Source organism: Salminus brasiliensis, chromosome 4, assembly GCF_030463535.1.
Source record: "Salminus brasiliensis chromosome 4, fSalBra1.hap2, whole genome shotgun sequence".
NCBI classification, from domain to species: Eukaryota; Metazoa; Chordata; class Actinopteri; order Characiformes; family Bryconidae; genus Salminus; species Salminus brasiliensis.
Genome location: NC_132881.1, coordinates 5,934,363 through 5,955,866, shown reverse-complemented (window position 1 = coordinate 5,955,866; position 21,504 = coordinate 5,934,363). Strand labels below are relative to the sequence as shown.

The following is a 21,504-nucleotide window of genomic DNA, read 5'->3' as shown; positions in this document are numbered from 1 at the left end:
ATACAGGTCAGCAGCTACAGGTAAGACTCATATCAGCATTTAAAAATGGGGGGAGATGTCATTTCAGTGTATTTCTGGAACTCACCAACACTGGACAGTGGAAGACTGGAGAAATGTAGCCTGGCCTCATGAATCTCAATTTCTGGATTTCTGGAGGAACACAGATGATAGGGTTAGAATCCATGGACCCAGCTTGCCTTGCGTCAACAGTGTAATGGCGTGGGGGAGGTTTTCTGGGCTTACTTTGGGCCAGTTAATGCCAATGAATTAATCGCTTGAGTGCCACAGCCTGTTTGAGGATTGTCGACCCATCTTCTTATGGCTACTTCCAGCATGATGATGCACCATGTCACAAAGCAAAAGTCATCTCAGTCTACATTTACACTACAGGCATTTAGCAGACACTCTTTGTACAGGCTAGAATCTAAAGGATACCTCTAAGCTTAGATACTACTAAACAGTACAGAGACCCCAATACTTAACATACGCAACACTGTGCCTAAGTACTCTTGGAAAAGGTGGCTCTTCAGTCTACGTTGGAAGACCGCAAGCCACCACTTCGGGGCCAGGACAGAAGAAAGCCTGGATGCTTGTCTTCCATGGATCTTGAAGGATGGCGGGTCAAGCCGAGCTGTGCTGGAAGCTCAAAGGGCTTTTGGTACAGCTTAGGCTTTACCAGGATGGAGGGGCTGGTCCATTCTTGGCTTTGTAGGCCAGCGTCAGGGTTTGGAATCTGGTGTGGGCAGTGACAGGAAGCATGTGAAGAGAACGCCGCAGAGGAACTTAGAAGGAACATTGAAGACAACCCATGCCACCACATTCTGGATCAATCATGGGAGCCTGATGGTACACATAGGATGACCTCTGTATTTGGTAGAATGGAAGATTCAGAGCATGCAGATTGAAAAATCTGCAGGATGCACTCATGGGCCAAAACCTCAAACGAATGTTTCTAAAATCATGTGGAATCCATGCCATGTAGAATCGAGACTAATTTAAAAGGCTCAAAAGGAGGCTACTCATTATTAGTATAGAATAGTGTAGTGTTGCTAATACATTGCTCAGTGAGTGTGAGTGTGTGTGTAGCTTATCTAGATGCATTTTTGCTTTTCAAATATTTACTGCAGAAAATACATGCAGAAAATGTCACACTGTGACTTATTCTCAATATCATTCAGCCCTACATTCACCTCATCACTCATAAGCCACTCCATCCGATTTTTCCACCAGTCATGGTCACTCTTACTGTAGGCATATTTACGTGTACGTCCACAAGCTGGGTGTGGGTGTGTTTGTGCTCAAGCCTCAGTGTCTGTTTAGGTCTGAATGTACTCGTCCATTCGCTGTGTGAGTGAACTGACCACTTTTAATGTCCTTTCTGCTGCTTTGTGCTTCCATGACATCTAACTGAAGCTCCATCTCCAGTGCAGTGAAGCAGAATGTAAAGAATGGTCTGAGATTAGAGAAGGTTCTTTAGGGTTAGCTGTTAACGGTGAGTTTGTGTTTATCTTCACTCTTTCAGACACCAAGAACCATGTCACCGACTCCATCTGCGGACGTAAGTGCAGTTTGCCTTTAGTCGTTAACCCTTTAAAAGCGAAGGCCTTTATTTCCATGTCCACGATGTAATTCTTCATAAGACATACACCGATCAGCCACGACATTAGCAACACCTGCCTAATATTGAGTTGGCCCTCCACAACAGATCTGACCATTCGAGGCATGGACTCCACAAGACCTCTGAAGGTATTCTGTGGTATCTGGCACCAGCATTAGAAGCAGATCCTTTAAGTCCTGTAAGCTGTGAGGTAAGGTCACCTCCATGGGACACATCAGTGAGCCTTGGGTGCCCATGACCCTATCACCGGTTCACTTTTTTTAGGTACTGACCACTGCAGACTAGAAAAACTTCACAAGACCTGCCTAATGTTTTGGAGATGTTCTGACCCAGTTAGTCGTCTAGCCATCACAAGCTGGCCCCTGTCAAAGTGTCTCAGATACCTACGCCTGTCCAAGTGTCCTGTTCACTTGCTGCCTAATATGTAGATCCCACCCTTTGACAGATGCCACTATGGATGAAGATAATCAATGTGTTTCACTTCATCTGTCAGTGGTGCTAATGTTATGGCTGATCGGTGTGAGTTACAGTCTTGATGAGACACTACTCATGGAGTGTCATGCCGATTTTGGGCTTTCAGTCATTTCTTTGAACTGTTTTTTTTTGGGGGGGGGGGGGGGGCGCAGAATTATTTCATATCTTTAATAGAAATAGCAACAAAGGATCATAATTATAATTACAGGGTCAAAAATACTTTACAGCACTTCTAATATTCGGTTTGATGTTTAGTAGCAAGTTGAACCTTGACCATATGCTTTTGGTAACCACCAACAAGCTAGCAGATTTCTGGTTGGCAGCAACCTTCAAAGTGTGATGCTACCACCGCCATGCTTAACAGTTACTACGATGTTTCACTTTTACTCTTCCAAACATATGTCTAGTCATTGTGGCCAAACTGAGCTTGTTGAGCTTGAAGGTGTTAAATTTGGGGCAGGGTCATTCCCATCGTACTCTGTGCTGGTCAGTTAAAAGCTGTTTTCACACTGAACGTGGTATGAGAGCTGCACACGCTGCTCATGTCCGTGCTACCTTCTGTCCACACCACTTTTAGGAAGTGTTTTTTTCAGCGAGGGAGTTTTTGCTAGTTGTTTATGGTGGAGGCTACCTTTTCTTAGCTAGTTTAGACGCTGGTTACTGCAAACCTGAAAGACCAACTTGGGCCGACACCTGCTTCCATCCTGAATCTAAAATGATTTTACAGCTCTTCATGTTCAGAGACTGATAAAACTACTAGACACACCCACTGCTTTCCAATTGGTTACACTGAGATGATCTGTGATGGGAAAAAGATGAAAATTCACATTCACACTTTATACATACCCGTATCGCAATTGCGATATTGTCAGTTGCATTCAGTGTAAAAGCAGCTTAATGAGTGCTGTCAAGCAAATCCAGTGTATGTGGGCACAGAGAAGCTACCAGCTGTAGCCAGTTGACCACTGACAGAAAGTTACGAAGCTTTGGAAAGTTTTCCACAGCATTGAATTAATAATCTTTGTGTTTATCTAATCTAAGTCTTTTTTATCAAAGTGTTTTGATTTCAGAAACATTACAGATATTTATATATTAAAGATGTGTTGCAACTATCCATGATAAGTTCTACGTTAATGTCTGACCACAACTTCACATATTAATTTGATAGCATTGGAATAGGTTAATGCCTTAAGAAAAGCCTTCAGCCAAATTTATAATGAGCTAGGTCTGTTTACCTCAGATAGAAAATGAATAATCATTCTCTGTAGATAAATGGTTCATTGTTCTATTTTTTTCCAGAGTTATGATATAAGAGGACACATCCTCCAGAGGTCAACAAGCCAAGGCTCCATTGGATCACCCATATATAGTCGCCATAGTTACACACCAACGATGTCACGCTCGCCACAGCACTTTCATAGGCCAGGTGAGACACCATGCACCTGCCCTATGAAACTTAGGCAGGACAACACAACCGCCTCTGTCCACATGCTTCTTTTACTTCAGATGCCGCTTCTGTATCTCTCAGCTTGTCTGGAAATGCACATGTACAGCTGTCCACGAGGGGGCGCTCGAAGTGTGATTTGTATTCATGACAGTGGAGTAAAAGTGAATTGTATAGCTATAGCAATAGTTAGCACTCCCAATAGCAAAACAACAGTGCTTGCATGATGCTACCTTAAACTTAAAAACTTAAATCAGGACATCCCTAGTTTATATCCATGGAGACCTGGCCTGCTCACACCTGGGGCAGTGGTGGCTCAGCGGTTAGAGCGCTGGGCTGTCGATAACAAGGTTGTTGGTTCGATTCCCGGGCTCGGCAAGCTGCCCTTGAGCAAGGCCCTTTACCCTCTCTGCTCCCCGGGCGCTGGAGTTGGCTGCCCACTGCTCTGGGTGTGTGTGTACTTACTGGCCCTAGTTCACTAGTGTGTGTGTGTTCACTACCACAGATGGGTTAAATGCGGAGGACACATTTCGCTGTGCGGTGTGAACCCTGTGAACCCTGAACCCGACCCGAAGCTGCTACTCCGAACGCAAGTTTGACAAATGTTGAAATATAGAATACAGAAGTTTACTACAATCCTAAAAATAAACATGAACCCAAAAACGATTCAGATCCTGCCTGAAAATCATTTTTTGGGCTTCTTGGGTTTCTGCATATTTAAATGCATTACTGTTGCTTATTTGCTCATTTTAATATATAAGGGGAAAAGGTTAGGTCACATTTAATATTGTATGTTTTTGTGCAATATGTTAATTTAGCTAATAAATAGAAATGTATTATTATTGTTATTGATGTATTTTCTTTATATTTCTTTGAAATATTTTATTTTCATATATCAACCCTTTGTTTTTACCTATCTTTCCTGAAGGTTCCAATTTTGCATTACAGCATCAATATATTAATTATCAGTAATTATTAGCCCCAAATTAAATGGGAAGAACTGTGATTTGTCCACATCGCCCAGTCCTACCATGAAACACTTTGCCTTTTCCCTAATTTTCTTCCATAAAATAAATTCCATCATTCCTGCTCACATTCTCCATTAGCTATCTCCATTAGATCACTCAGATCAGTTTGAGGAGCTCCATCATTTAGTCTGAGTGCTGAAGCAGTTACTGTCATAAACGCAGCCTCTGCTACCGCCGGCCATCAGGCAGTAGTCTTTCACATACGCCAACAGGAGTGTGCATACAAGTCCAGTCCGTTCACCACCATTGACCTTTGGCCTCGGTTGTTTTTGATTCGAGGCACTGAGCCGTCCAGTGGCCGGAGCTCCCCTGGGGCCAGCACTTCTTCTGTGCCCCCGACCCCCAAACATTTCCATCTACCAGGTACTGAGAGAGCCTCCCAGCTCCTTCCATCACAACTGTCCACATGTCAGCATGTCACGTCCCTTTCTCAAGCACTGGCTGTTTAACTGTACGTGTGTCTATTAAAGCTGTTATCAGGGGAGCAGAAACAGCTTGATGCCCTTGAGTTCCCCTCACCCCGAAAGTATCAGCCAAGTCAGATGTATCAGATCAGACAAGATAAGCTTGGTGTCTAAAGTTCGGCCATCAATTGGCGGATTGTGAAGTGGGGGTATTGGGGTTTCATGGGTTTTCTTAAATGTCAATTAAAATGCATTTTGACTTTTCCTGTCTGAGTTACAATCACAGACAATGAGTCATTTGAATAAAATAGGGCTGAGGTATGAGAAAATCAGTAGATGAATTTGAGTGGCTCCGCAGTATTAAGCAGTACTACTATGACCCGTGTTCGAACCGGAGCCATGCAGCTTTGTCATCAGCGTCTGAGAGATCACAATTGGCCGTGCTCTTAAGTCTTTTTTTTTTCCTTTTGACAAAACCAGTCTTAGTAAGTAAGTAATTATTTTTGACAGTTTTTGTCATAATGTAGAAACTGTCATTATATTTGACAAAATAGCTCAGAATCTTAGTAATAATAATTATTATTTCGACAATTTAAGTCACTCATGAGAAAATAATCATTTTCTGTCCAAATCACCAGAAAATAATATTTAAAAAAATATTTTCTGACACAAAAAAACAATAAGTTACAAAATAGCTGAATCACAACAAGTAAGATAAGTAAATCATGAGGATAAATTATTATTTAGTTTAAAATATCCAGAAACGTTATTAAAAGTTATTAGTTCAACAAAATGATTTTATTTTATAAATATAGCTAAAAATCATGAGAAAATAAATAATCATTCTGACAAAATGTGTGTGGTAAAATGGTTACTGTTAAAAGTCTCTGATGCTAATTCTAGTTGCAGTTATTTCTGATTATGGCTTTAATATCTTACATTCTCTTCCTGGTTGGTTTGTCTTCTTTTGTTTCTGTCGGTCCACCCTCACTTTTTATACCCCAGCACAAAACCCTCTCTCCATTTTTAAATGTTACTCAAAAACAGTCATTACTCCTGTCAGTGTGTCCCACGACTTTAGCCTTTATTGTCTTTACATTTGCACTATTATACTGTTGTACTATTGGTGTGCTGATGGACATGTCAGCTGAGCCGTCTTGTAATCTTGACCAACTGGAACACCGGTTTTACTCTGTTTTTCAGGAAGCTTGTGACTTCTCATGCTTTTCTGACTTCATCAGAAAATTTTGAGGAGATCATGATAACCAGTGGTGTTTTCACTGTATGGTAATAGTCCTTCTCTTTCAGATCAGAGCGTCAACATCTACAGGAAGCCCCCCATCTACAAACAGCACGGTAGGGACTGCAAGCTGAACATTTGGAGATGTGACTCTGAAATGTTGAAAAGATTACAGCATGATGGTCAGAACATTGCCTTAATCTATAAACAGTCAGGACTAATTGAGTCTTTTAAACAATCTGACCATTTAAAATAAGCAGGTTTAGTAATTAAGACTTCCACTTATTTTAAACGGTCAGATTGTAAACAGAAAATCTAAGTTTTTTGGTGTAAAATTTAGAGTTATCAGAGTTGTTAAGTTTCTCTATAATAAACAATTTCGCACCAAACCCAACTCAACCACAGAATTATGCAGAGATTTGGATAATTGGGTTGAAAATCTCCTGGCTAGCAATTATTATTCAAGTATTATTACTGTTAGTGCTGAACATCTTGTACTGGTCAACAGTGTGGACACATTTTATTAAATTTATATATTTCATTATTATTTTAAAGGAGACACGATGATTAATTCTAGGGGTCCCTCAGCAACCCATGCCAGTGAAAAAAAAATCATTTGCAGGTCATTTTGGAGCATTAGTAATGGTCCATTCATCATGACATCAAATGTGAAGGACAACTGATTTAAATACAGTACAAAAAAGTGAAAAACATCAATAATAGAGAGTATTAAGCAGTATTATGTGGAAAACCGAATAGGAAAGTATATTATGAGAGAAAAAACTCATCAGCAGGTGTGTCCAGCCTTTTGACTGGTACTGTGTGTATTTTAGGATTGCCGCAGTTAAGCATTTCATCCTGGTAGATTGAGAGGTAAAATACTGCAACTACATGGGCTTGTATTAAACTGTAAGATATGTCTTGGAGTAATGCTTTGCCAAAAGTATCAAACAATCCAGTCCACTAAATCATATTTACCAGTGTAGTATTTTACCTCTTGATATTGTGTGTTTCATTGTGCATCTGTTTGTGTTGCAAAATCTTTTTATAAATGTCTGTCTTCTCAATTACAATTTATTAGTTATATTAACAGTGCTAAAGTAGACGTATGTGCATTTCGGACTTTCAGTAAATTTACAAATAATATATTTTTTAAATAAACATATTGATGTGTTTCAAAATTCTGCACAATTTCGGTCACCGAATTTTAAATTCTATACAGCAGTAAATCTGACACATCTGCTTTAATGCTCCATATAAATAGCTTTTTTGACTGACCCATAGAAATTCACTTTCGTAATTTTTATTTTAGCTCAATTACTGATCATATATTCTAAATAAATGTAAGTAATTTAAAGTTGCAGTTGTAGTCAGAAGTTCACATGCAGTCATTAACCTGAATATCACAGCAATAGTGGGCATTCAATAGTTTCTTTAAGCAGTCACCTAAACTACATGGACAAAGAAAAAAACTTCTAAAGAAAGGTTTTGTAGTCAGATGAGATAATGTTTGTGTTGAGAAATTCAATCCCAAGAACACTATACCAACTGTTAAGCATGATGGTGGTAGTATCATGCTCTAGGGATGTTTAGCTGCCAGTGGAACTGCTACATTGCACAAAGTGGATGTACATAGTGCATAGTGCTTATGTATTCGTCAGCAGAAACTCAAACCACTAGCTAGACGGTTAAAACGCAAACATTAAGCTTCTGGAGTGGCCTTTCCAAAGTCCAGACTTCAGCCTTATCGAAAATATTTGGACTGTTAAATATCAGGGTCTGTGTCTGGAAACCATCTAAATTTAAACAAACTCTACAAATTCTGGCAAGAAAACGGGTCAAATATCCAACCTGGCTTCTGCTAGAAGCTTATTAATGAATACCAAAAGCATCTAATCAAGGTGCAGCTTGCTACTTAATCAAATATTAAGTTTGCCGTATGTATAATTTTGACCCTTATTGATTTTTCTTTTCAAGATGTATGTTCAGTTCAAGGAAATCATTGAAAGCCCAATATTGCTATGACATTCATGTTCACGATGAGTGTATCTAGACTTCTGAGTGTGCTGTAAATGACCACCACGGATCCTTGAAAAGGCCTAGAAAAGGCCAGGTCTAGCTTTTGTGCATGGCTGAATGCTGGCTGGTAGCAAACAACCGCTTGCAAGAGGCAATCTACCATTTTTTACTATTAAAATGACTTACTAAGTATAATTTTTAAGAACCTACCCCCATTGCCTTAATTGATAAATAATAATTAATAATTAATAATTATTGCTTATAATTAGGGTAGTTTAAACCCCCCCCCCTCCAAGTCCCACCAAAATTCACAGTCTCAATAACTGATATTACAAGACTGCTATAGGTCCTCCACCTCATGCCATTGCCGTATAGGCCTTTTAGACGTAGTCTGGCTTGACCTGTAGCCTAGCTCTTGTTGTGCAGTTGTAGTGCAGTTCCCCTGCTTTACCAATCCAGACTCGGCTGCCTTTACAGCCCAAAGCAAGTCTGCGGATGACATCATCAAATCTGCCAAATTTCCTTCGGCGTACGCCCCCAGTCCAGACGAAGCATCTAACATAGAGACAGACTACTGGCCATGCCCGCCTGCCAGCGTCACCCTAGGTATTGTACTGTAACGTCTACACACCTGGGCCTTCACATCCCTTTAAGCTTGCTGCTATTGCGTTCCCCCTGGATTCGTGCTACTAAGCAATAAACTGTGCAAGTGCTGACTCTCCCTTAAGCGGCCTCCCTTTCCCCTTTTTGTTGAACCCAGCTTTCTTTCCAGCTAGTCATCAGTGTTCTAATAAATCTAATGTTCTTGATAAAACTGCAAACCAGCTTCATACCTACATAAACAATGGGCCTACTTTAGGTCAAAATGTTGAAGAAATGCTTGTGACCCACATTCTGCACACCCAGTTAACTTTGGGTCTAGACATAATAATAATAATAATAATAATAATAATATTGGATAACATCACATTCTAAAAGTCTGCGGGCAAAGTTTATTTAGTTTCACTGAAAAAAGATGGTGCATTGAATTCAATTAAGTAAAGTATTAAGTAAAATATGTTCATAATTTCCCATAGAATAAAATGTATTATGTCAGTACAGTTGTAAAAATAATTATAAATAAAATAATTATTTTGTATTTATTCATAAAGCATTTATATTAAATGAAGCCACATCAGACGAGAGAATTCAAATGTGTAGTTGTTTATAACGGTGATATTACACAACATAGTTTTAAAATCATTCAATGAAAATTTATCAATTAAAATATTAAAACATAAACCTAAAACCCCCCGTGAGCAACGGCAGCAAGGACAAACTCCCTCAAATTACATCAGAAAAATGGCTAAACACAGAGATATAAGAAGGTGGAGACAATTCAAGGAAACCCATGATTACTGTGTTGATGTAATAAACATTTCTTACACTAGAAAAGTATGTTCACATTTGAATCCGGTAAATTTGAAGTATTTAAAACTTCGCCAAAGTCTGGTAGTAAACCCAAACTTTCACCTTCAACTGAGAGGAAACTGGTTTAAATGGTCAGGAATTACCCAAGAACCACCAATGCATAGAAATAATGTAAACCAGAAGCTGCTAGAACACCAGTGTCAGTGTCTACAGTCAAGCTTATAAAGAATCGACGGCTTGTATAAAACTGACAACTGTTAAACATGGTGGTGGTAGTGTACAATAGTTGTGCAGTTCAAGGGTATATCCTGTACACTAAAAGGTGGCTTCTTTAAAAGTAAATTCTGTTTTTAATTTTTATTTATTTTTATTTAGCTGCCTGCCCGTCTGCTTTGTTCCCCTCACCTGTGGTGTCTCTATTCATTCTTCATTCAGCTAACGCTCTAGTAGTTGTGTTCAAGTTTCTGAGAAATGATGAAGGATCGTAATGACCGAATGAAGAGTAAAAGTGACCGGTGTGTTAACGCTTCAGGGTCTGATGGAAGAAGGAAGTCCAGAGAGGAAGACGAGGAGGAACTCCAAAAACGCAGACAGCTCCAAGAAGAGCATCTTACTAAGGTGACAGAGCATGAATGCATGTACATCCACTCAGAATTGGATTTCCATCATTTCCCTCTTACCCCAAATTATGTCAGTCAGAGAAGACATGTTTGGTGTCCAGTGTAATTCTTTAGGTTTGTACTGGAGACACTGGGCAGTTCATTCATTCATCAAGGTGTTGCTTTACCAAGGACTGCATTCTGCAATCATCTACATTGGTTTTATTCCATGTTCCTCCAGGCCTTTTGGTGATGCTGAGCTTTCCAGTGCTTTTCCTTCTTGTGAAAACTGTTTTGTTATTTTGTCACGGATAAAGTCTAGCCGGTCAGCCTGCATGGGGCAATGTGATTACTGACAGACTGGCTGAGTGAGTGACTGACTCACTTACAGACCTTGTTGAAACGTTTTCTCATGCTGACGGTCTGATGACTACATTTTTACATTTTGCCATAAAAAGCTAACATGTATCTGTGCTGCTGTATTGTAAAGTGAAGTGGTGTGAAGACACACTGTGGCATTAGTGTGTGTGTCAAAGTGTCTCTCTGTAATTACAGATGCAGTCCGGTCTCGGAAAGCTCATCCTGAAGGAGGAGAAGGAGAAACAGCTGATTCGAGAGCGCCATGCCCGGAGCCTATCTGCACAACGGCACGCAAGCGCAGGTGCTCCCCAGCTAACTGCCCTCAGTCTTGTAAACATTATGACCCCTCACAGATCAAGCAAATAATGTGGATTGTCGCAAAACAGTGGGGCACAGTAACAGTGAGGTCAATGACCGCACAAGACGTAGAGTGAAGAGTTTCTCTTTGTCCCTTTTTCTCATCTCATCATTCGCTCGTATCACTCGTCTCTTACAGACATCCATTTTGGAATCGCATCAGTTCTCGTGTGCGTTTTCATGATAAAACGTGTTTGGAGAGCCTCCAAAGCTTACAAAGCTCTTGTAACCCTATGTCACTGATAATTCGTGTAGTGTGCAAATTTCAACCACTGAAAGATTCCCGATTACAAGACAACTAGTCGAGTAAACATGGCATAACCACTGGCCATTTCCTCAGTTTGTATTGTAATTTTTAAAAATGGCAGTTTACAGGAACAGTAGAGGTCAAGTTGAGAAGAACCAAGAAAGAGAAAGCTGTTTCAGAGAGAACTGCTGCTCATAAGATCGCTAGAAAGTCAAATCAGCCCCCTCAGACTCTGGAGTGGTGGTGCACTGCTCTACTGTGCAGCAACACCTACACTTATATAACCAAAACAAGAACTGAAAGACTCTTAGCAGCTACAAAAGCATACACGCTGTGATGCATGCCAAAGGGGGTGTTATTACACACTGACCACTTCGGACCCTTTTCCCATTTTGCGGTTTTGAAACTGTAAATGATGGAAATATTTTCAGAGTTTTTATTTCACAGACTCAGCAGTGCTTGCGCAGGATGGTTTTGGGCTACTTCGATCAACGCTGCTTGTGATGCCTCATGTTCTAATACTTGCATGTTGTGTCCTTGAACCTGCAGATCCAAATTCCCCTTCCAAAACAGGCTCACTGCCCGGCTATGGACGCAATGGTCTGCATAGGGTAAGACAAAGGAGCAAGCTGTCCTTTGAATGTTGTTAGACAAGTGAATTAGATGGTTGTAGTTTCTTGGGTTGGGTCTTTGGTGACTGAACATGACTGAACTTATTCTTCTCTGTTATTTGTCTAGCCTCAGTCCACTGACTTCACCCAGTATAACAGCTATGGTGACGTGTGTGGCGGAGTGAGAGGTCAGTTCACTTTTTTGGCCATATTCTGATGTTTAAACAGTGCTATTTTATAGAATATAAATCATATTTTTACCAATATTCCAAAATGTATTCAGTTGATTCGCCACCTTCAGCTGCTTTTTCATAACTCAGATAAAATCGAATTAGTAAACCCATATTTTGATCCCTTTTTCTTACTAGAGTTAATGCTTTGTTTTTGTCTTCCTAACAGAGTTTCAGGTAAGTGTCACATCATCCTCGTGTCCATGGCATGCACCTTCATCAATATATGATTTTTGGTTTGTCTTTGTCTTCATTTTATTTAAGTTTATTTTACCCACTTTCCACTCTACACTCCTCCTCCAGCCTCGTCCGTGAACCCAGCCATTGCTACAGAACCTGCATGTTCCTTTGAAAGTTTTCACCTTCAGACTTCTGCTAACCTTCCAATTCACTGAAGACTTTCCTTTTTATTTTTTACACTTCATGATTCATCGTAATTCATTGTTCAACTAATGTCAGTGTATCCTACATTGAGCTGTTTATAAAGTGCTACCATGACACTTACAAGGAAACCTAGTACATCTTCATATAGTAAAATGAACGGTAACAGTCTTGGCAACATACTGGATTATCACTGTATTTCTGTTCATTGTAACTTGGTTAATGTGAAGTAAACATTAAAAAAATACTTGTTTTGTGATTTCTGGACGGTCAGTCCGTTTGCACTGTCTATGTCTTTGCTCTGTGTTCGTAGCCCTTGCAAGACGGCCATCGGTCAGTCAGCAGAATGGACAGGGGAGTTTCTATGCCTAATATGTTGGAGCCAAAAGCAAGTATCTACCCACTAACCTTTTGCTACCACTCTTTCCGGTAACACTGGAGAACAGTCCAGGAAAACAAATAACTCCAACTGCCACACACCGAATTATCTGATGGTCCTGCCTCAGAAGGAAGCTGCCATAACCTATCTTGAACTTCATTATCATAAGCAAACTTGCATTTTCTAAACTAACACCACTAACACTGCTTTCCATTAACATGACAGCTTAAACATCACCTCAGCTTAAGCACCAGAGCATATGAAACGCTAACCAGCAGTTACCTCAGGTTCAGTTATATTTAATAGAGCATCTGAAAAGCTAACCAGCAGTTACCTCAGGTTTCTGTTATATTTAATAGAGCATCTGAAAAGCTAACTAGCAGTTACCTCAGGTTCAGTTATATTTAATAGAGCATCTGAAAAGCTAACCATCAGTTACCTCAGGTTCAGTTATATTTAATAGAGCATCTGAAAAGCTAACTAGCAGTTACCTCAGGTTTCTGTTATATTTAATAGAGCATCTGAAAAGCTAACCAGCAGTTACCTCAGGTTCAGTTATATTTAATAGAGCATCTGAAAAGCTAACCAGCAGTTACCTCAGGTTCAGTTATATTTAATAGAGCATCTGACAAGCTAACTAGCAGTTACCTCAGGTTCAGTTATATTTAATAGAGCATCTGAAAAGCTAACCAGCAGTTACCTCAGGTTCAGTTATATTTAATAGAGCATCTGAAAAGCTAACTAGCAGTTACCTCAGGTTCAGTTATATTTAATAGAGCATCTGAAAAGCTAACCAGCAGTTACCTCAGGTTCAGTTATATTTAATAGAGCATCTGAAAAGCTAACTAGCAGTTACCTCAGGTTCAGTTATATTTAATAGAGCATCTGAAAAGCTAACTAGCAGTTACCTCAGGTTCAGTTATATTTAATAGAGCATCTGAAAAGCTAACCAGCAGTTACCTCAGGTTCAGTTATATTTAATAGAGCATCTGAAAAGCTAACCAGCAGTTACCTCAGGTTTCTGTTATATTTAATAGAGCATCTGAAAAGCTAACCAGCAGTTACCTCAGGTTCAGTTATATTTAATAGAGCATCTGAAAAGCTAACCAGCAGTTACCTCAGGTTCAGTTATATTTAATAGAGCATCTGAAAAGCTAACTAGCAGTTACCTCAGGTTCAGTTATATTTAATAGAGCATCTGAAAAGCTAACTAGCAGTTACCTCAGGTTCAGTTATATTTAATAGAGCATCTGAAAAGCTAACCAGCAGTTACCTCAGGTTTCTGTTATATTTAATAGAGCATCTGAAAAGCTAACTAGCAGTTACCTTAGGTTCAGTTATATTTAATAGAGCATCTGAAAAGCTAACTAGCAGTTACCTCAGGTTTCTGTTATATTTAATAGAGCATCTGAAAAGCTAACTAGCAGTTACCTCAGGTTCAGTTATATTTAATAGAGCATCTGAAAAGCTAACCAGCAGTTACCTCAGGTTTCTGTTATATTTAATAGAGCATCTGAAAAGCTAACTAGCAGTTACCTTAGGTTCAGTTATATTTAATAGAGCATCTGAAAAGCTAACTAGCAGATACCTCAGGTTCAGTTATATTTAATAGAGCATCTGAAAAGCTAACTAGCAGTTACCTCAGGTTCAGTTATATTTAATAGAGCATCTGAAAAGCTAACCAGCAGTTACCTCAGGTTTCTGTTATATTTAATAGAGCATCTGACAAGCTAACTAGCAGTTACCTCAGGTTCAGTTATATTTAATAGAGCATCTGAAAAGCTAACTAGCAGTTACCTCAGGTTCAGTTATATTTAATAGAGCATCTGAAAAGCTAACCAGCAGTTACCTCAGGTTTCTGTTATATTTAATAGAGCATCTGAAAAGCTAACTAGCAGTTACCTTAGGTTCAGTTATATTTAATAGAGCATCTGAAAAGCTAACTAGCAGATACCTCAGGTTCAGTTATATTTAATAGAGCATCTGAAAAGCTAACTAGCAGATACCTCAGGTTCAGTTATATTTAATAGAGCATCTGAAAAGCTAACTAGCAGTTACCTCAGGTTCAGTTATATTTAATAGAGCATATGAAAAGCTAACCAGCAGTTACCTCAGGTTCAGTTATATTTAATAGAGCATCTAAAAAGCTAACCATCAGTTACCTCAGGTTATATTGTTATTTTAGCAGAACATCTGAAAAGCTAACTAGCAGTTACCTCGGGTTTCTGTTATTATTTTAGCAGAACATCTGAAAAGCTAACTAGCAGATACCTCGGGTTTCTGTTATTATTTTAGCAGAACATCTGAAAAGCTAACTAGCAGTTACATCAAATTCCCTTACTTTCCTTCCTTTACTTTTTGGCATATTTCAGTTATTATAAATATAGCATTTGAAAAGCTAACTAGATCATGTTATGCTTCATGCCACTTCTGGCCTCTTACTGGCACCAACTTCCACAACGTTTTGCAGGTCATCCATGTTCAATACATACATCTGTTTATTTGACCGTAGGGTTAAAGTTGCATTGTTGTTGCTAAAGAAAACTACCACTACTGCAACTACAGCCACTATTCTGATTAAAAATTGTAATTCTGGTGAATATTTACACAAGGCTAGTTGGCATAAGCTTTGGTTATATTAGCTACATTAGCTTTTCTTTACATTTTAAAAAGCAAACGATAGATACAAAACATGTCATGGCCAAATTGCCACTCAGTTTTTTTGGAGCACGCTAGCCTCAGGTAGATAATCAGCTAGCCATGCAAAGCCTGTAATGCAGGATATTTTTGGACATTGTTAGCATTTCATGATGATAATAATAGTGTGTCTGGCGGTTAGCTTTGTCATAGAACTTGATGTGCTGCCTGGGTTCTGTTGCTTAAGTCCTCACTTGACGCTTATGTTCACTTGATCCCTACCCCCTATAAGGGCTCACATAGTGGACTTCATTTGAGATAATACGTTAAAGTAACAGCCTTTGTAATGCCATCAGAGATTTCCCCAAGAGAACGATGAATGACGGGTTTGAGGGTCAGCTGACGGGTGGTCCTCAGATTGTGAAATGATTCCCTTTGATCATCTCATCTTTCATCACCACATCTCCACCACATCTCTCACCAATTCACACACAATCCACGGTGCCGCCTTGCCCATCAGTTTACCTTCTCCTGTGTGTCTTCCCTCAGGCAGCAAGGGGGCGCTCTTGATAAACTAGAAAAACTGCACATACTGATTCAACATAGCCGTTGTGCATCCCTAGAGTAAACTCAGCTCATTGTGGTTGGGTCTGCGCTAGAAGGACACCACAAACTCTTAAGACTTGCATGCAGCTCACCCAGAATGGACACATCCTTGACTGTTGGGTGTCTCTTTTGAAGGTTTATCCATACGAAATGCTCTTGGTAACCAGCCGTGGCCGCGCTATGCTGCCTAGAGATGTGGACAGAACCCGACTGGAGGTAAAATCGGTTCTGCATGTGTCAGTACGGGACATATACAGTGTCATGCAAAGGTTTGGGCACCCCTGGTCAGAATATCTCTTCCTGTAAATAGTTAAGTGAGTAGAGGATGAACGGATCTCCAGGAGACACTGCTAGGGATTTAGGGCCCCATGAACATATATTACAATAGGCCCCACAACCATTCTGCTAAAATACTCAATTTATACATTTGTATACCCCTGTCAGTCATAGGCCCTTAAAATCATCCTAAAATTCATATCAGAGACCCCTATTTGACTGCAAAAGACCTTAGAAGGATTTAGCTGACTCTGGAGTGGTGGTGCACTGTTCTACTTCCATCAATATGATCTTCATGAAAGAGTCATCAGAAGAAAACCAATTCTGTGTTCTCACCACAACCCAAATGGACATCTACAGAAACCTGATGCATTTTGGAAACATTGGATTCAGTGTATTTAGAACTTTTTGGCTGCAGTGAGTGAACCTCCAAAGAGCAGTGCAGCAAGATGGCCCAAGAATCTTGCAGAACTAGAAGACATTTGCAAGGACGTATGGGTGAAAATCCCCCAAACAAAATTTTGAAGACTCTTAGCTGCTACAAAAAATGTTTACAATCTATGATACTTGAGAAAAGGGGTGTTATGACCATGCTGAGTGCCCAAACCTTTGCTTCGGACCATTTTCCTTTTTCGTTACTTTAAAACTATAAAGATGGAAAGATACAAATTTGGTTAAAATATGAAAGAAAAGGTTTAACTTCTTTTTAACTTTATGTTTGCTTAGGTATTCACGGTAACAGAAAGTTTGATCAGGGGTGCACAAACCTTTGCATGCCTGGGTATGACCTTTAGGGCAGTATGTGCTGTAGCTCTTCAGTAGTGTCAGTATACAGGGCTTCCAACTAGAACGAAATCCTGCTTTTTTTCCCTTGTCACGTCCAGGTCCCATCATGATCCATTGTCATGCTTTTGGGGGGTAGTTTTCTTATCCAACCAGAAGGCTTGGGAGAAAGAATCCAATAAAACGTAGTATTGCGCTATTTTAGGTAAAGAAATAGTTTCATATATTAACGATACCAAATTAAACTTGAATCTGCAAAATGGAGGTATAATAAAGCAAGTCTAGGGCAAGATCACATAACAGTACTTACAAAATACACTAATCAGCCATAACAGTAGTACCACTGACAGGTGGAGTAAAAAACATTGATTATCTCCATCTACAATGCCATCTCTCAAGGGGTGGAAATATTAGGCCGTAAGTGAACGGTCAGTTCTTGAATGTCATGTGTTGAAAGCAGAAAAATGGGCAATCATAAGAATCTGAGACACCAGACTGTGATGTCCAGATGCCTGGGTCAGAACATCTCCAAAACATCCGGCAGGTCTTTGGGGGGGAAAGTCGGCTCATGGGCTCCTAACGCTCACTGATGCAGTCCATGGAGGCCTCACCTCACAATTTACAGGACTTCAATGATCTGCTGCTAACGTCTTGGTGCTAGATACCACAGGACACCTTCAGAGGTCTTGTGGAGTCCATGCCTTTGTTCTGGTAGCACTAATTTTGCTAATGTTATGGCTGATCTGTGTAATGCGTTGTGTTGTATGTTCATATACTATTAGAAGTAGCATGTTAAGGTTAACACATTAGCTTGTGGCTAATGCCCAATCACTGCAGCACTAATATTAAACAGATCACATACCAAAGTATTGTGATGACCACCGTATTGAGGGGCCTCTAGCGATTCCCACCTCTACCGATCTGTTGAAATCACAGAAATCAGTATAGTTCCCACTCTTGTGTCGCTTTCCACTTTCCCTCTTAACCTTCCTGCTTTTCTTTGCTTCTCCTTCCTCTGCGTTTGTCTGCACCCCGTGCCCTCTCTAGCGTCACCTGGCCCCTGAGACCTTCTTTGACATCTTTGGGATGGAGATTGAGGAGTTTGACAGGTTGCCCCTGTGGAAGCGAAATGACATGAAGAAGAAAGCCAGACTGTTCTAGCCATGCTGCCGTACCTCCATACGAAACTCCAGTACTCCCTCGCTCATCTAACGTAGCCATACAGCTCCCTCGTAATCCCGTTCTTTTCCTCATGGATGAAGAGACTCCAAAGCTGAAGGGACTCCATTGGTCTACACCAAGGATCGTTATTGTAACAGGACCACAGTTTACCATGTTACAGCCTTTAAGAAAAAGGGGCCAAAAGTGTTCTTGTTGGAATGCCAAAGGAGGATCGCTTTTGGTAGCCCAAAGAACCTTTCCAGAACCACATTTTTCCAGGTAATCTAAAGGGTGGAGAACAGTGAGGAACCCTTTATTTACATATGAGTGAAGTATCAATCAAGTAGTCATCAATCAAGTTCTTTAGGAAATCAGAAGTGGTTCTTCTGTGGCATTATTCCAAAGAACCTTTCTTGGCACCTTTATTTTCAAGATTGTAGATGTACAACATTTGTTTGTTTGTTTGTTTTCCAAAGTGGGTAAGTGTTGCAGGTATGCTGATTAAATTTACATTACTGGTCAAAAGTATAGAAGCAATAATGTAGAACTTCATTATTGTAGCTACTGCTGATTCTTCTTCAGTGCATTGCAGTGATTCCTTCATTGAGCTGCTTCACACGTACAGATGAACTGAATCAGGTGTGCTGGACAGGTATCAACAGAACAGAATGAAAGCTTTGGCCCATAGGATTCACTAAAGAACTGCTACAGCACCAAAAACCAACAAACTATTCTAGAACAAACATCCATGGTTGAATTAGCTGTTAAAGAAGATGTGGCCTGTTAATTGTTTATAGAAGCCCATTCCTGCCAGGGAGAGGGAAATGATCAAATCTTGACTTTATTTATTGAGTATACTGAAATAAAGACTCCTACAAATTGAGAAAATACATTACTTCAACATAGTGAGTGTTTTGACATTTTGAGAAAACTAATTTTTCTCAAGACAGTGACTTGGCTTGGAATGTCGAAATAATTACTTATGATGTTGAAACAGTGACTTCAAGAAAATAATCAATAGTCATTATTTCAATAAACCAAGTCAAAATGAAGAAAAGAACTTATTTTAGACATACTAGGTCAGAAGTTATTTTCTTGAATTTATTTTAGCAATTTTTTTACTTTATATTTGAAATTGTTAAAAGAAAATTGTCTTATTTAACAATATTAATCCAAATTTCCAGGTACTAAGTCATAATTTTGAGTTATAGCCATTATACCTTTTTTAGAAAAATAAAAATAAATTGAGAAATATTGAGAAAAAATGTCATCATTTTGAGAGAGTAAATGAAAACATATTTAGCTCTGCTAAAGTGAAACTAATAATTAAAAACATTAAAAACTACAAAAGTCCATTTTGAGAAAATTCTGATGTACCTCTGGTGAAGTTTCTTCCTCTCGCTAGCAGTGATAAGCTTGAGTAGTTGTTGCAAATTGACTGCACTGAACTTCAAACATATAAATGACTGTGTGCTTCCATACTTTTGGCCTGTAGTGTTGGGGGGAAAAAAGTGAGTTGAACTTTGTGGAAGTACCTGGATTTCTGCAGTGATCACTACTTAAATGTGGTCTAATGATTATTTAAGTGACTACACATTCTCAGTGCAGGCTAGAAAAAGTAAGTGAACTTAAGAAGGTTTGTTTGTTTTTGTGCAGTAGCTTAATATGTGGTATCCTTTCATGATACCATTCTTGTTTTTTTAATCGTCATCCAATTTTTTGAAGTTTGTAAAGTCGTATGTCTTTTGAACCATAGATTCTTTCTCATCTCTTTCAGGATTGCCCATTGTTGATATGATCATAACAGGACGGCCACTCCTAGAGAGAGTAGCAACAGTCCTACATTTTTGTCCCATTTGTAGGCAGTTTGTCTAACCATGCATTACAGCCAAGTCTTTTTTCCATCTCATGAATCTCTCATGAAGAACAGGATCATTACCATTAACCATGTGAGTAATCAGGTTTTTTGTGCAATTATTTAATGGCCAAAGCACCTGTGAAACCCATACTTAATCATAACAGCTTTTGCCAATTAGACAATTCATTAACACTGGTTCACTTACTTTTTCTAGCCTGCACTTTTGGTGTTTACTTACAGTGGTTAATAAAACATAAACAGAAAACGGTATGAGTGTCCTTAGGTTAGATAGATTGTGTTTGTCTTAAATTGTGGCTTAGATAAAGATTAGACCACATTTAATTAGTCATCAATGCAGAAATATAGGTATTTTCAAAGGGTTTTACATTTACTTACATTTACTTACATTTTCAGTACATGTTGCAGCATGTCCAAGTCTCTTGTGCTTGGTTTCTATCCCTTATGATTCTCTTCTGTCTTCCCACGTCTTAGTTATCCGGTTATCCCCATCCAGTTTATAAAGCAGACATATCATTTCCTATCATTTCTTGTTAAAGTCTTAAGTCCAAACACACAACCAGTTGGGCTTGCTCCTCAACGTGAGCTGTTACATTTACAAGGAGTTGAATGTAGATGTTTTAGTGTACAGTATGTATGCTTGTATGTTGGTATGTCTTTATGCCTGACTCTCTCACCACTCGCGACGGCGCATTCCGTAAGCTTCCATATTTTTACTCAAACTCTGAATTCCCTCTGGCTCCAAAAAAAAAGAAAAGAATCTAAATCAAAATATTCCTAACTATTTCTTTTCCATTACTGATTTGTTTAAGCAATGCTATCTACCCTCATCTCATTGACTTCCACTGCACATCTGGTACATTAAATCAATGTACTGAACATCATAAAAGAAATACAATGTATGAACAAATATTGAACCCGCACTGCCATTTATTGTTATGTATGAGTGAAATGATTAATGAAATAGTCAATAAAATGCGCAATCTTCTGGAACACCGAAGGCATGGATGGACATGGCTCAAATTTTGAACAGTCGCCACTTTATTAGAAACATTTTATGTCCGTTTATTGGATATCAACCATTTAGATACACTTAATTAGTTTATCGTGTTGAAAAGTGTTGGATAGTTTGTTAGCTGCAGTGCCTCTTCTGAATGCGTTCTAGGTCTTAGGAAATGTACTGGAAGGATCAAACACCATTCCTCCAACAGATATTCCTCAATTGATGTTCTAATGATGATGGAGTCCAAAAACTCCCACAACTGTTCAAGGAGGTTAAGATCTGGTGTGAATACCATAGCATAAGGTTTCCCTACCAGTCAATCCATTCTGTGACCCTTTCAAGCCTTGTGAGCAGGGGCCCT

General features: G+C 39.3%; 1 protein-coding gene across 4 annotated transcripts in view; it reads left to right on the top strand.

Moving 5' to 3' along the window:
* The window catches only part of ablim1a (actin binding LIM protein 1a), a 76,424-nt gene extending 55,284 nt beyond the window's left edge, over positions 1-21,140 (top strand). For 2 of the 4 annotated variants that reach the window (XM_072677399.1, XM_072677400.1), the window contains exons 12-21: positions 1,523-1,558; positions 3,392-3,518; positions 4,844-4,927; positions 6,277-6,324; positions 8,705-8,833; positions 10,170-10,255; positions 10,792-10,897; positions 11,750-11,811; positions 11,939-11,999; positions 12,211-12,802. In XM_072677399.1, the coding sequence (XP_072533500.1) occupies positions 1,523-1,558; positions 3,392-3,518; positions 4,844-4,927; positions 6,277-6,324; positions 8,705-8,833; positions 10,170-10,255; positions 10,792-10,897; positions 11,750-11,811; positions 11,939-11,999; positions 12,211-12,356 (885 nt within the window). In that variant the 3' untranslated portion in view covers positions 12,357-12,802. Of the gene's footprint in view, positions 1-1,522; positions 1,559-3,391; positions 3,519-4,843; positions 4,928-6,276; positions 6,325-8,704; positions 8,834-10,169; positions 10,256-10,791; positions 10,898-11,749; positions 11,812-11,938; positions 12,000-12,210; positions 12,811-16,179; positions 16,261-18,150 lie in introns of those variants that run through there. The other 2 variants (XM_072677402.1, XM_072677401.1) reach the window with 2 other exon arrangements.
* The last annotated feature ends 364 nt before the right edge of the window (positions 21,141-21,504 follow it).